This window comes from Rutilus rutilus (genome assembly GCF_951802725.1).
Source record: "Rutilus rutilus genome assembly, chromosome: 8".
In the NCBI taxonomy this organism is placed as follows: domain Eukaryota; kingdom Metazoa; phylum Chordata; class Actinopteri; order Cypriniformes; family Leuciscidae; genus Rutilus; species Rutilus rutilus.
In genome coordinates, this window is record NC_140222.1 from 7,227,579 (window position 1) to 7,242,667 (window position 15,089).

The 15,089-nt window shown below is 38.1% G+C and overlaps 1 protein-coding gene and 1 long non-coding RNA gene across 2 annotated transcripts in view; both read right to left on the bottom strand.

Annotated features, from left to right (window-relative positions):
• Nucleotides 1-9,233: 9,233 nt before the first annotated feature.
• On the bottom strand, nucleotides 9,234-14,858 carry LOC311295034 (GTPase IMAP family member 9-like). The gene is made up of 3 exons (XM_084416211.1): nucleotides 14,591-14,858; nucleotides 12,420-12,489; nucleotides 9,234-11,747 (listed from the first exon to the last, which is right to left on the bottom strand). Exons 2-3 carry the CDS (start codon nucleotides 12,429-12,431, stop codon nucleotides 10,695-10,697), a joined length of 1,065 nt encoding a protein of 354 aa, XP_084272337.1. The 5' UTR covers nucleotides 12,432-12,489; nucleotides 14,591-14,858; the 3' UTR covers nucleotides 9,234-10,694.
• Nucleotides 9,234-15,089, bottom strand: part of LOC311295061 — a 262,848-nt gene continuing 256,992 nt past the window's right edge. Inside the window, exon 2 of the long non-coding RNA XR_014628167.1 lies at nucleotides 9,234-9,887. This is a non-coding gene — a long non-coding RNA (uncharacterized lncRNA). The remainder of the gene's footprint in view (nucleotides 9,888-15,089) is intronic.

A 15,089-nucleotide genomic window follows, 5' to 3' on the forward strand; every position in this document is an offset into this window, starting at 1 on the left:
AATTATTTTAAAGTTTTTATTTGAATAAATAATTTAAAAGGCACTTTTACAAACATACAAAACATACAAAATACAAAAATACAAACATACAAAAATCAGAAAGATTGAACAGAGGTGCTACAGTTTTGCTTGAGAGAGGGTGTGTGTGTGTCTGTGTGTGTCTGTGTATGTGTGTCTCTCTCTCTCTCTCTGTGTGTGTGTGTGTGTGTGTGTGTGTGTGTGTGTGTGTGTGTGTGTGTGTGAGAGTGAGAGAGAGAGAGAGAAAGTGAGAGAGGCAGAGAGACAAGGAAACCGAGAACAAATAATGTTAGCCTATGCAATCATATCTTTGTGTAGGCTAGTTGACAATAACAGTGTAACATATTCATAACGGATATACCAACAGTTAAATATTGGGTTAAAATAAATCAAACACATTGTATATTCTCCTTGCAGATAAATACACTCACAGAATAATTGCACTCACTCACATCCATACACGATAAATCATCAGAGGATGACACGTCTCCAGATCCAAAACAATCACTGACTAGCCTTAGCCACTCTTGATGACCAGCAGCAGAGCTTAGGTTAGAAGCCTCCAGTGAGTTCAACGCTTTTGGCGACTTTTTGGCGACTTTGCTCTCTTTTGACAGCGACATTTCTCAAATTAATAATATTTAATCTTTCTGAGGAGATCTGCTAGCTTGTTTACACAGAGCGCCGCGAGTCTGACAGGAGGATGGTTGGACCAATCGCGTGCCGGTCAGTCGAAATGGGGCTTCTCATTGACAAATGATCAGCGTTTGTGTACATTTCTAAGCTTTTTGATTGGTTCTATACAACGTGTAACACCATATTTGGAGAGCAGAGACGTTTGAGGGGATTCCCGGGAAATGCTCAGAGGTGACAAGAGGAGAGAAAAGCAATATTCATTTCCAGCGAATTTAGTAAAACTTTGTAAAGTTTAATATTCATTTAAATACCTTTACTCAATTATCTGGACTACGAAACTTTAGGAGATTATTTTTGAATGTCTGTTCTTTGAAATTTAGCACAAAAAAATAAATAAAATAAAAAAATATTATTTCATTGTTTTTCCACATAAACGGCCCATATCTTAAAATGGAACGTTGCGACTTCCGACTCATTTCGCCAGATCGGGTCACATATCTAGGCCTACTATAATAATAATATACTATAACTATTCTAACCTGATAATGTAATAATATACAGCCCTCACATATGACACAATAACGACAATGACAATGATAGTTATCTAACTCTCTGACTCTCTGACACTACTACAACTGCTTCTACTACTCCTGCAACACCCACAAGGTGGCGCGAGTTTCGAACCGCCTTTTATCCGGAAGCGACACTCAGACCGAACCGATGACGTATTTACACAAACCGAGGCCTCGTTTGTCATTAGTCACGTGATTTTCACGTTAACAACACAAGCCTCGAATCGCGGCTTCATCTGGCACGCCCACTTTTTCTCGACACACGCTCCGACGCCTCGGTTCAAATGTCACATCACTACTGAGAAGTCTCCCAACGCCTGCTTTCATTCTTGTGAAATGATCTACTTGTCTCCATCCAAATTCCAGAACGAAACAACTGAACTGGTGAAGTAATGCTTTGTAGTATCTTCTCTTCCACTGAGTATTGTTGTGGAGTATTCCTCATTGAAGGCTCTTGTTAATCCTCTCTTTTTCTCTGAAATTACAAGTCTCGGGAAAAAAACGTATGGCTGTGGAAAAGTCCGAACTATTATACCTACTGACTGAGCTCTGAAGAGGTACAACCTCGCTGGTAAAGCCGCCTATTGAGTCTCTCGCGAATGTCTGGTGAAAGTGTTTGATGCTGTGAGAAGAATCCTGAAGACTGCAGCAACGCTGTGAAGTGAGTTTTAAAGTCACAATTTCCCCTTCATGTCATGATAAGAGAATCTGTCGTTGAGAGAAGAAACATTACCTGTTACTTACCGTCTGAGTCCTGCAGATGTGCAGCAACGCTGTGAAGTGGGTTTTAAAGTCACAATTTCAAAATAGTCCCCAGCTCGGTAACTTCTTCCAACGTGACCGGGACTAAGTTTGTCTAACCCATTAGACCTATTTTCAGGCGCTGCGTCATATCATTACGCCTGCTGCACTCATGGTACAGCCGCACAGTTCCTTGATTATTACGCCGGAATGAGAGTAGTTCCTAGCCATATAGGCTTAGAAAATCGCAACTTTTCATTTTCCGTCGATCTTAGTACACGGTTTAACTACAGAAGAGTCGAGTTTTAAATAGGAAAAATATTTAAACTCTTTGGTCATTTTGAAAGAAATGCTACTGGACTCATCAGAATCAATGATCTATGCTAAGCTATGCTAAAAGTGGTACCGTCAGACCCGGAGTTCGGCTGAATGGATTCTAAAACGGTAAAACTCAACTGTTTAACTCTGGGGGAGTTGTAAAATGAGCATATTTCCGAAAAAAGTGGAGTATCCCTTTAAACATGAATGAACATCAGAATTGCAAAAAGAATTCAATACACACCATTTTTCAAGTTCAAGTCAAATGACTTTAATCTACTATCTGGTTTGGTTTGTTTGTCGGACAAAAATGGCAGGTATCTGTATTATGATTGGTCAGATCAATGTCAATCAAATTCCAGTGAAAGGTCTCAACACTGAGCTCTTAAATTAATATGTTAAACCTTACAAAATGATTCCAATGTATAGTTACAGTCATACGTTTACCTATCGTACATCTTTCAGATTCTGCACGGTAATGCTCAAGAATATAACACGATGCACGATGCATTAAGAGCCAGGAGTAAACTTTTGAGCAAGATGACGATTTTTTCATTTTGATTTATTTTGATTATCTTATTTTGTTTTACATGCTAATATCTTATTTAGCCTCTAAATGGCAGGACTAAATTAAGTAATTAATTTTTAAATAAAATAAGAGCAATTTACACCAATGATCCAGTTCAAAAATGTACACCCCCTGGCTCCTAATGGTTGCTTCCTTCTTGAGCATCACTAAATGTTTGCAGGGTTTGTAATAGTTGTGTATGAGTCCATCAGTTGTCTTCAGTGTGACAAGATGGATCTCACAATCATAGTCACTGCTAGTAAGGAGTCAAATATGCAGAAGATGCTGGAAAAGCAAAGAATGTGCAGGAGCTGGAGGATTTTTCCTCATGAACAACGATTTAAAAAAAAAAAACGTGTGATCATTCAGGTAATGAAACACAATATTAAAATCAAGCCTATGTAATCTGTCTTGTATTTTGTGTTTGCATTTTTTCTTGTGGACTAGACTATTAAACATCCATTGTGTGAAAAAGATTTTTCAGGGCAGTAATAAATAGAAACAATGTTTTTATGATCATCCTCATTAAAAAAAAAATAAATAAAAAAATTACATTTTGGAGATTCTGCAAGGTGTATGTAAACTTATGACTAAAGTGTAGGCTAAATCAATGTAACAAAAATCATAACATTATTAGACGCCAAAATGTTGCTTTGGTTATCGCGTTCTCATGTTGCTATGGTTACTGTGTCAATCATCGCAATTTCATGACTCACATGACTAAAATTCTGTGGATTCTCTCCCACATTTAAATGCAGCTAGCTATCACTCTTTTTAATTTACAGTGTGAACGTAACCGTACTGGTCCTCTACAAGCATGAAAAAATATATTATTTAGATTGTCAATAGCGCTCACCATCACTTACTTACCGCGTTCTGCACTCTCACTGAAACTCTCGTCATAAACACTGAAGTTGTCCGCACTGCACAGCGAATCTCTTATTTATATCGCGTCAAGGCTTTGTTGTTTATGAGGAGATTTCCGAAAGGATAAAACTCGCGCTGATTCTGAACATACGTTTTGAGCGACTTCTCCGCATGGTGACTCAAAACGCCTCTGATTGGTCACTGTGTTCATGCGCTTAATATACATATCTGTGATTGGCTACAGTGCTCAACACTGATGCAACACAATGTAGCTTAAGCAGTTTCGTTTCGTTTCGTTTTTGAATAATATTGTGTCCTCGACTACACTGTTAAATGTTTCTGTTAATTTACGCCCAAATTTCAACATGATTAACCTGTTATTTTTAATAACTGCGCCTTACTGTTAAATTTAGGAAATATATGTTAAATAACACCTCATTTTGTTATTTAACACCTCATTGTTAAATAACACCTCATTTTTGTTATTTAACCGCAAAATCGAAAATTCAAGCAAAGATGTCGGATAGAGTAAGATCATGATGGTCTGGTATGTTTGGAGATAATTTTTTTTAGGTTGCTAAACAACGATTACTAACAAACTAAATACTGTATGCATTTACTGAATGAAGATTAGACAAATTAAACACCTGTTTTCTCTACTGCAAATGTTATCAAGAATAATCTTGCATAGCCTATTCCGACAGAAATAAGAAAGTTTGCGGTGTTTTATGCATGCGCAAATGTGTTTGTTATCGTGGGTGTAATAGCCTTTTATTACCCTATACCCTACACTCCGGATTTTACGCGAGACGGCTTATACATTTAGTTGAAGAACTGCGCTCCCAGTGTGTGTGTGTGTGTGTGTGTGTGTGTGTGTGTCTCCCCTGTTCTTTCTGAACACGGTGTAAATATCCGTATGACACGCAGCACGCTTGCAGGCGCCCGCGCCTCTTTATTATGTCTATTGGCGCCACTATCTGAAATAACATGATCATACAGTATTTTTTTGCAGTCTGGGAAGGAGCGTAACAGTTAGAAGGCGGCATTTGAACCTGCAACGAACACGGAGATCCATGTCGGAAGATCGCGGTGGAGATATCGACCAAAATCACAATAATCCGGTGAGATTAAAGCGTTTTTTGAAAGTCATGCATAGTTTGAACATTTATCAGTGATGTTGATGTATAACGTTACATACTAAACGCCACGGACTTACACCACATGAAATGAAGTAACTTAGCTATATAGCTAGCTGCTAATGAGCCAAGGTGATTCAAGCTAGCAACATTTCGATAGTTTGTCCATTAATTTTAGAAACAATGCGCTTATTTTAATGTCCATTTATGTATACGATCTAAATCTAAACAATAGGCTAACGTTAGGCCTATAACGTTTAAGTAGCATTCCGTGGTCAAGGTTGTGTGGCATTCTTGCCATATGCACGTCAAATCAAACGGCTTACAATCTATTTAAGTTACTGTTTATGATGCTAGATAGTTGGTCAAAGACTGTATTTGATGAATTCATGTCATCTGCTCCTCTTTGATGGATTATAGCTGTTTGGGCTACCAGACATGCTGGTGTGACGATTTTATGTGCAGGTTTTAGCCTATTAATGAGGTAAATCCAGCAAAAACAGCTATAGCCTAACGTTACTGATCGGGCTAACGTTAGTGCAATATCTAATATTAGCTATGTGAACTGCTAACGTTATTCTCTTTTAATTGCATTGGCATAGTGCACCCTATTTTGTGTTTTTGTGCTGTTTTGATTATCATTGAGTTGTAGATTAATGTTTACATTTGATTTTATTTTATTACAGATGCAGATGCAGGGTACCATGACAGCACAGAACCAGGTGGAAATTTGAATGGTTTCTTACTTGCTTTAATCTTGCAATTTACTGCTAATCTATCAATAAGTCTAATTGGCTTGCATAATGTTTTCTTGCCAAACTTGTGGACAACAGATGATGTCGAGCGGTCCTATCAGGTCATCCATCTTCTTCTGTCTCACTTTTCTGAAGATGTCTCAGGACTCATTGTTCTTGCAGATGTAAGTTCCCCTACACACAAACACACACACACACTCCTCTCTGACCATCTATCTCTCCCTCACTTTGCCTCTATATCTATTCCTCTATCTTTACCTATCTTTCACTATCTCTCTCTTTTTCTTTACCTACCCTGTATCTATCTCTCTGTTTTATCACTCTCTCCCTATCAATCTATCCCTATATCTTCCTCTATTTCTACCTCTATCTCTCCTTCTTTCTCCCTCTCTCTGTCTCTCCCTCTATATCTGTATCTATCTAACTCTCTCCCTCTATCTCTTTTATCTATCTCACTTCCTATCTATTTATCCATCACTATCTCTCTCTGTATCTTTCTCTATCTCTCTATCTATATCCCCCTCTCTCTTTATCTATATTTTCCTGTCTCTCCATCTCTCATTCTATCTATATATCCATCTCACTCAGTGGTAGTCTTATGTCATTAATATTGTGTTTAATTTGTTCTATGTCCTAGGGATATGCCACTGCAGCTGACCTTGAGAGTTCACTCTCTATACCTGCCACTCCTCGTCTGATACTTCTTGGTAAGTTGGTTTTAGATAGGACAGTTTGGCTTTGGTGTTGTATGTAGTGAATTCAATGGTATCAAACTAAACTGTATTCAAAATGAAAACTAAAACAGAAATTTGACAGTTTAAAACATTTCTGTTTCAGGAGAAACGGAAAGCCGCTTCCAGCGCTGGATGCTCAGCCTTGAGGGCCAAATCATTTGTGAAGGGATCCAGTCCACCTTTGTGACAGGGCTGGCATCTTTTTTTACCGTTTTTACATCTTTAACTTACAGTACGAAGCCTATGTGTAACATTTTTATGTGACCAGGAGTCACAGTGTATATCTTGCACCAACACAGCGCAAAGCCAAACGCAAGTGTCTTTGCTAGTTTAAGACAGACGCAGTTGTTATTTTTCGTCCAGCGACCACAGATGTCAGCAATGAACATGATATACAGTATATTTCTGTGATTGGTCTGATCCATGTCTGCCTACATGTGTAAGTATTTACCTGTCAGTGTTTGTATTACAATAAAAAAAAGTTAATTTCAACATGGAACTATTAGTTTTCTTTCACTTAAGTGTTATCTGATGGATTATGCCTATTCTTGTATTAACTCAAGCTAGAATATGTCTATAACAATCAGTGGTACACGTTACTATGCTAAAAATAATTAACAATATTTAATGGAAACAAAATAAATGGTGATTTAACAGGAAAATAATGGTAACACTGCTGCCAGTTGTTTCCTGTTTTTTCTGTGATTCACAGTAAATTCCTGTTGAAAAACATTACGGGGAGTGCACTGTAAAAAAACAGTAACAGGAATTAACTGTTAAAATAACAGGAAAATAATGGTAACCCTGCTGCCAGTAATTTCCAGTTATTTAACAGGGAAATAATTAACAGTGTATACTCGGCAAATTTTCCGAGTCTAAAATGTCCGAGTCCGAGTCAAGTCCGAGTACAAATTCATCCGAGTGCGTGACAAGTCCGAGTTCATTAAAAAACTCGAGTCCGAGTTCGAGTACCCCAACTCTACATAATCCTTCCAGTAGTGACGGGCGCTTTCTAAACACTCTTTGTGAAGCTTTGAAACCTTTGTGAATCATTTGTTTTGAACCAGTGATTTGGAGCATGTATCAAACTTCTAAAGTCACGTGATTTTTAGTAAACGAGGGTTCATTACACGCCATAACTGTTTGTAAATGATTCAAAATTTCAATGTTTCAACAATGAACTCATGAACCTATGAATGAACCAGCGTCCATGTATATTTTTTAACTGATTTATAATCAATTTCAACTGTTCTTTCTATGACAGGTTCATTGTTGGTCTCTCTAAATGTTGGTTCTATAAAACACTGAAGCTCAAACAGCAACAGCATTAGTTTCAGTGTGACGTGATTCTAGTCTGAAGTAAAAGTGTTTTTCTGTGTTTGATGTTGTGTGGAGCTCAGACTAACTTCATGAGGAAATCAGAGTTTTATTTAATATGAGATGCAATGATTAATGCCATTTTAACACAATTTTGCATCTGTTGTGACTTGTTGATCATATTTGGCATTGTGCAGTATATTATGTGATGTTGAACGTGTTTTCCAGAGTCACTCTTGTTGGTCTTGAGTTTTAGAATTTCATAACAAAAGTAAAAGACACAGAGACTCCATTATAGGCCTCACAAATACAAAACAATCATTCAGTGCAAGAAACATATCCCATAATATTGACTCGTATCACAAAACACTCACTGACTTATATCCCATAATACTCACCGACTCATATCCCAAAATACTCACTGACTTTTATCCCATAATACTCACTGACTCATATCCCATAATACTCACTGACTCATATCCCATAATACTCACCGAATCATATCCCAAAATACTCACTGACTTTTATCCCATAATACTCACGACTCATATCCCATAATACTCACCGACTCATATCCCATACTCACCGACTCATATCCCATAATACTCACTGACTTTTATCCCATAATACTCACTGACTCATATCCCATAATAATCACTGACTCGTATCCCAAAATATTCACTGACTTTTATCCCATAATACTCACGACTCATATCCCATAATACTCTAGTTACTAGTCACTATTGGAATAAGTACTAGTATCTAATGAATAAGTACTATTATCTATTTAATAGGTACTAGTATCTAATGAATAAGTACTAGGATCTAATAAATAAGAACTAGTATCTAATGAAAAAGTACTAGTATCTAATGAATAAGTACTAGTATCTATTTAATACGTACTAGTAGCTAATGAATAAGGACTAGTACTTAATGGAATAGATACTAGTATCTAAAACTAAGTACAAGTAGCATGAAAATAGAGACTAGTCGGTTTAAATGATTAAATGTTAAAACGGCTTGCCATAGAACGTAGGCTACCCAACCTTCTAACAACGTTTTAACAACATGGCCATAAGGTTGCTATAACTACGTTGTGTGGTGAAGGTTGTTACAGCGTTTTCACAGTGTTGACACTGAACCACCGTTCAGGGCCATTGCTTAAGGTTGTGCCTGTGGTGTCTTGAAAACCACTGCCCTGCAGCGCGAAAATTAGCCTTTTAAATGTCAAGTGACCGTTGGGCCGTCTTCTTCATCGAGCAAGGACACGTGACACTGACATAGATTTGTGTGTGTTTGAACTTAGTGTTTTAGGAAGGCATGGCTCAGCCTTAACTTTTACATAGAGTTTGACACTTTGAGCTTTGTAACTCTGCAGATCTTATTCATGCACAAACAGCTACATAACACACTAAAGAAAAGGGGAAACAAGAAATCGCATCATATGACACCCATAAGCAAGATTCAGAATCAAATGTGATTTTTTTTTTGTTCCACTGTAACATGCTTTATGAATAAATAACCCATTGATACTTGGTGGAAGTGTGTTTAAAAAAGACAAAAGGAGGTAATAATTTCCAATTATTTTATTGGTAATTCTAATAGCAATCAGGTGATGATGAATTATCAATACATTTCAACTATTGACAGCATGTTTATTTGAACAGAATGAACTTATGAATGATTACAGAGAGATAGATGACGATGCATATAATGTTCATTCCACAGACATAGGACAATGAGTTTTTAATATACGTCTGAGTCCATTGTGGAAAATGTGTTGGTAAAGTCTCTTAAACAAGAATAATATTGATGCAAACTGTACATTGCTAACTCATTATCTTTGAGAAGTTAATCTCACATTAACAGTTAAGGTTTAGAAATCACAGAAAAAAACAGATGTCACTTAGAAACTTCACTATTAAACAAAATAATACTTTTAATTACAAAATCAAGAAATGCCACATAACAACAAATTACTGTATGTGTAAAATAAATTTCACACTCAGAACCATTTATTGATCGTATTAGAAGTTACTGCACTCTTGACATCAACCCCTCAGTTATGAGAGATAAACACAAAAGATGCAAATCAGATCATAATTCATACATCAAACCACATGAACCAAAATCTATGAACAAACTAGAAAATAAAACAATATTTACATTTCTGGATTTTTCCTTGTTATAGTATAATTTTAAACTGTGAATATATTTTATAATACCTTTAACTTATTATGTTATTTTTAGTACTTATTAACTAAATTTTAATTTTTAATTTTAGTACTTATTAACTTACCTTTAAATGTTGCTGATAAAAGATTATTGTCCCAACAAACAGATATTCACGAACAGCCCCACCCATACCCCTTTTCCACCAAGGTAGTGCTGGTGCCGGTTCGGAGCCAGTGCCTACTCGCGAACCAGTTCTTTGTGTTTCGATAGCCAAAGAACCGGTTCTTGGCCAGGAAAATTGGTTCCAAAGTGGCACCAACTCTTTGCTGGACTAGAACCGTTCTTTTACCACGTCATGCTTACGTCTGGGGCTGGGGGGGGCGGGATTATTGTCGAACTTCTTCTCGAACGTAACCTCCGTTTATAGTAATCCAGACGAGCAGCACAAATGTGTTCTAAACGTCTTCTTCTGACCCCAATATAGGATCGCAATGCCAGGAGAAACATTTGCAGAAAGACGATGTAGTCCGCCATTGTAACTGTTATGCTTGAAGTTGGCGCAAGCGTTTCAAGGAAAGCTAAGACGTAGCCTATGGCAACGTACACAGTGATGTAACGACGTCGTTCGCTGGGCTCTCTAGTCAGTGGAAAAACAAACAGGTTCTGAGAAGGTTCGCAAGTTGAACCAACTTTGAACCAGCACCAGTTCCGAACCAGTTCTTTTTTGGTGGAAAAGGGGTACCAGTGCTGCCACTAGGGATTCTAGGCCTTGTGACAGTTTATTGCTTTGGGCCTCTTCAGTTTTATTCAGACCGGAGGAGCTTTCAGTATCAGAACGTGTCCCACATTTTGCTCTGTCAGATGATACCACCACCAGCTCCACTAACACCTCCAAAAAAACCTCCAATAACAGCTCCAACAGCTCCACCAACAACAGCTCCTCCAGCAACTGCTCCACCAGCAGCTCCAACAGCAGTTCCAACAGCCACATAATACAGATTGTTCCAAGATGTTTCTGATAAATAACTCTGTTTAGAATAACACTCTGCTCTGATTTTCTCCTCTGGCTCTATTCCGACTTCTTCTAATGTCATTTGTTCTAGCTCCTCCTCTTCTGACTCCAGTATTTCCCACCCGTGTTTCTCCTCCTCATATTCTCTCATCACTCGCTCCTCTGTCTCTCGTCTGACTCTGTCTAATGTCGTTTTACGTTCTCTCTCTCTCCTCTCCTCCTCTTCTCTCTTTTCCTTCTCTGCCCTCCTCTCTGCCTCTTCTCTTCTCCTCTCGGTCTCCTGCATCATTTCTAGTGTGTAACGGGAGTTTCTGTTCTCAGTTACCAGTCTGTGGATCTTCTCCATGAGTTCAGTCACCTGTCGTCTGTTTGCTGGATCTTTAATGTTAAACTCATGATATCTCTGACCACATCGGCTAATGAAAGCAGATAATTGAGGATTTGCCCTGATCATTTCTCCTAGTGATCTCATGTGTCTCTGATCCACATGAGTGAAGAGCACTAGAGTAAATCTGAGAGCTTCTACACCAAACTTGTGCTCAAACCAATCAATGAAATTCTTCTCATGTTCAGTGAAAGTGCTTAAAGGCAGAATCAGCAGAATGACATGAGCTCCTGGTGAACGTAGAGCTCTCTTCAGCTCCGAGTCTGAATCAAAGTCAGTGTGAGTGGAGAATCTGAAGTCTGGAGTATCGATCACTGTCACGCTTCTGTTATTAACTTCTCCAGTGTGTGTCTTACAGACTCTGGTCACTGATGAAGAGCTCTTTAGTGACTCAAACACTCGATCATTAAAGATGACGTTTCCTGTGGCGCTTTTCCCGGTTCTGGTTTTACCAATCAACAGCAGCCGACAATCTTCATCTTCATCTCTCATCAACTCTTGGTTCTCTAACCTCTAAAATACATAAAACCATGCAGGATACAGTCAACTAAAACACCTATACAATCATTATGTCTGTTACAAATGATCCAGAGGGGGTAAAATACTATAAAAGAGTAGCAAAACTCAGACGTGGGTTTCTGGCATCATCATGTACAAAAGAAGTCCAGGTTCATTGGGTAGGCACCAACCAATAAAACAACTCCGTTGCACCCTCCCCTCTCCCTGCCCCGCCTTTCTCTCTTACCGCCACTGAGTTGCTAGTGCACAAGTTAGTTTTGCATCTAATATCATTAGAGTAGATTTAAAATTGCAGTGACAGATCTGAGAAGTTGCAAATGCCTAAGTGAGGCTGTACTGCGAATGTGAATGAGAGAAAAAGTGCAACTATGTACTACAAGTTTGTGTCTGTCATTGTATTTCTGTGAATGGTATTTTACACATTTGTGACTACTTGTCTGAGGCTTCAAATTCAGAATACAGGTTTGTGACTATTGTCTGCGAGTGCAAATCTCAAGATTCATCTTCAGATTTTTATTTTACAGGTTTTCATGGAGTTGTGAGTGTAAATTTTTGCATGCGTACAAGTACGAAGATTTATTGTTCAAGTTTTCAAATTCACATCTAGCCTACATGCTCTCAGGTTTTGCTACTCTTTTACCTTCATAAAAAAAAACACGTACTCACCTGATACTTCATTTTAAGGTCCTTTTTCTTTTGTTCAAGACACTTTCACCAAGAAAAAATAGGGTCCAAACTACAAATAAGCAAATACGTTAAGATGTACACAACACAATACATTCACATTAATGCTGTTTCATGCTTCATTGTAATATACTGTATAAAAGAAGCTGAGTGTGGAGGAAATACAGCGGTTTTGTAAGACGTTTGCAGAATAATTATATGTTTATATGCACAGATTGCGGTTAATCTGCGGATAATCTGTGTATCGGGCGGGTCAAGTGTGTGTCTGAGTGAGTGTTTGTGTGTACCTACTTATTTTGGGGGGAAAATTGTACCCAGAATTGAGCAAAACCTGACAAATCTCCAAAAACCTCCCTTTAGGGACGTCCTCATTTTTACAGTAAACGGGTAAACATAAATAAATGAATTAAATGCTTTTTGCTGAAAGTTTTGTGCAATGGGTAGGTTTAGGGGCATAGAAAATACAGTTTGTACAGTATAAAAATCTACAGAATGTCCACATTTAGATAGCTAAGTATGAATGAATGAGGCATTTATATAGCGCTTTCATATTACTGTACACCCAAAGCGCTTTACAATCATATCAGGAAATCTCTCCTCAACCACCAAGTAAACGTGTGTGTGTGTGTGTGTGTGTGTGTGTGTGTGTGTGTGTGTGTGTGTGTGTGTGTTAGTCCTGAACTGGCTTCAATATCATGTTAGACAGGCAGTCTGGAGAATGGACGGATAGTTATTAATAATCACTAATGTATGAATGAGTAAAAAAAAACAAAAAAAAAACACATTGGTCTATATTCAAAATATATTTTTATATAATAATATAATTAATATATAATATATTTTATTCAAATAGAGACCATGGGCCCTATCTTGCACCCAGCGCAATTGACTTTGTACACCGACGCATGTTTCATTCCTATTTTGCACCCGCGCAAAGCGCGCTTTTCCCTCCACAGAAGCACGTCGCTAAACTAATGAACTAACAAACGATAGATAGATAGATAGATAGATAGATAGATAGATAGATAGATAGATAGATAGATAGATAGACAATTTATTATAAAAGCATACATCTAGCTTACACATTTACCCATATTATGCCTGTTTAACCGAAGCTAATTTGGGTGTGTTTCTCCATCCCCAATGTCTCTCTCTTTTACGGCTGTGACGAGAGCCTTGCTCTCCTCGGCTGTGAACCGCTCCTGGCGCGCGCCTGGCAAATCCGCCGTTATAATAGCAATACGCCAAGGAAAAAGCGCGTCTGCTCTTAAAGGGAATGTGAGATGATGCTCTGATTGGTTTATTTCACGTTACGAGCAAACCACACCTATGAATAATGAAGCTACTTCAGACCAACCCCTTTTAGATTTGCGTCGGGCGCAAGAGTCATTTATCCCGCCGGGAAAATAGCAACAGCGCCGAGACCCGCCCACAAAGTTACTTGCGCTTTGCGCTTTGACACTTGCGTTTCAGATCGTTAAAATAGGGCCCCAAATGTCTATATTCAAAACGGAGACCCAATGTTTATTTTGTGAAATATATTTGCACAAAAGTAATCCAGGCATTAACATTATTTTTCTTTAATATTTGAGTTTATTATTACAGTGATGCTGCATGACTCATGTAGGACGAGAGAAATAGAGCTTTTTTGTGTTAAACAACAGTATAACACATCTTTGTATCTTTTATAAACATAAGCCAATTCATAACGATCTTATGAATGTTTTAGCATCGATATCGATGTGTTTATCGATTCATTATACTGGGAAACGTTAGCTAAATGACAGTAATCGGCTTTAATCCTAGTCTTCGCCATATTATCAAATCTTCATGTTCTCATATTGACATATTACATACTCCAATATATGTAGCGCTCAGCTGTTTTTCAAAGGTTTATGATAATAAATAATATACAAAGAAAATGCCATGAACCATGATGATCATTGCTTTTGTCCCTCACTAACATCTCTCTCTCTCTCTCTCTCTCTCTCTCTCTCTCTCTCTCTCTCTCTCTCTCTCTCTCTGCAGACATGTTGATAATTTTTTTTCTAAACCAAACTCAATTCCACATGCAGACGCTCAAACAGAAGATCTACGGATGAACATGTTGCTAGATATGGCAAATATAAATAATTAAAAAAAGTTACACTTACTGAGAAGTACACAAGACAGTCGAGCTAATATGTCCTCCGTCAGATAAAAAATACTCTCCTTCAACAGAATATCGGAAATAAAAGTTTACTTTCGCTTTCAACAGCCGCGCGAATGTCGTGATGTTGTTTTGACTCCAGAAGGACTGCGGGCGTTTCTAAATTTGTGATTGTTTTCAAACTGGTTGGTGTTTATAAATCACGCAACGAAAATGATCCCCCTCGCCTGACCCCACTCCTAAAACCCTAAATCAATGTGACGTGGGCAAATAAAACGCCCCTCGTTTATGACCTCGCCCACAAGGCATTTCTCACTGAAGTGCGCAAAGTTAAGAGAAGCTCCCGAGTCCCGACCGATATCCCCTGTTTTTACAGGATTGTCCCAGCAAACACAGAACGCTGATGGCACAACGTACCAACCTTCTAACAACGTTTTGAACCACCGTTCAGGGCCATTGCTTAAGGTTGTGCCTGTGGCGTCATGAAAACCACTGGACGACAC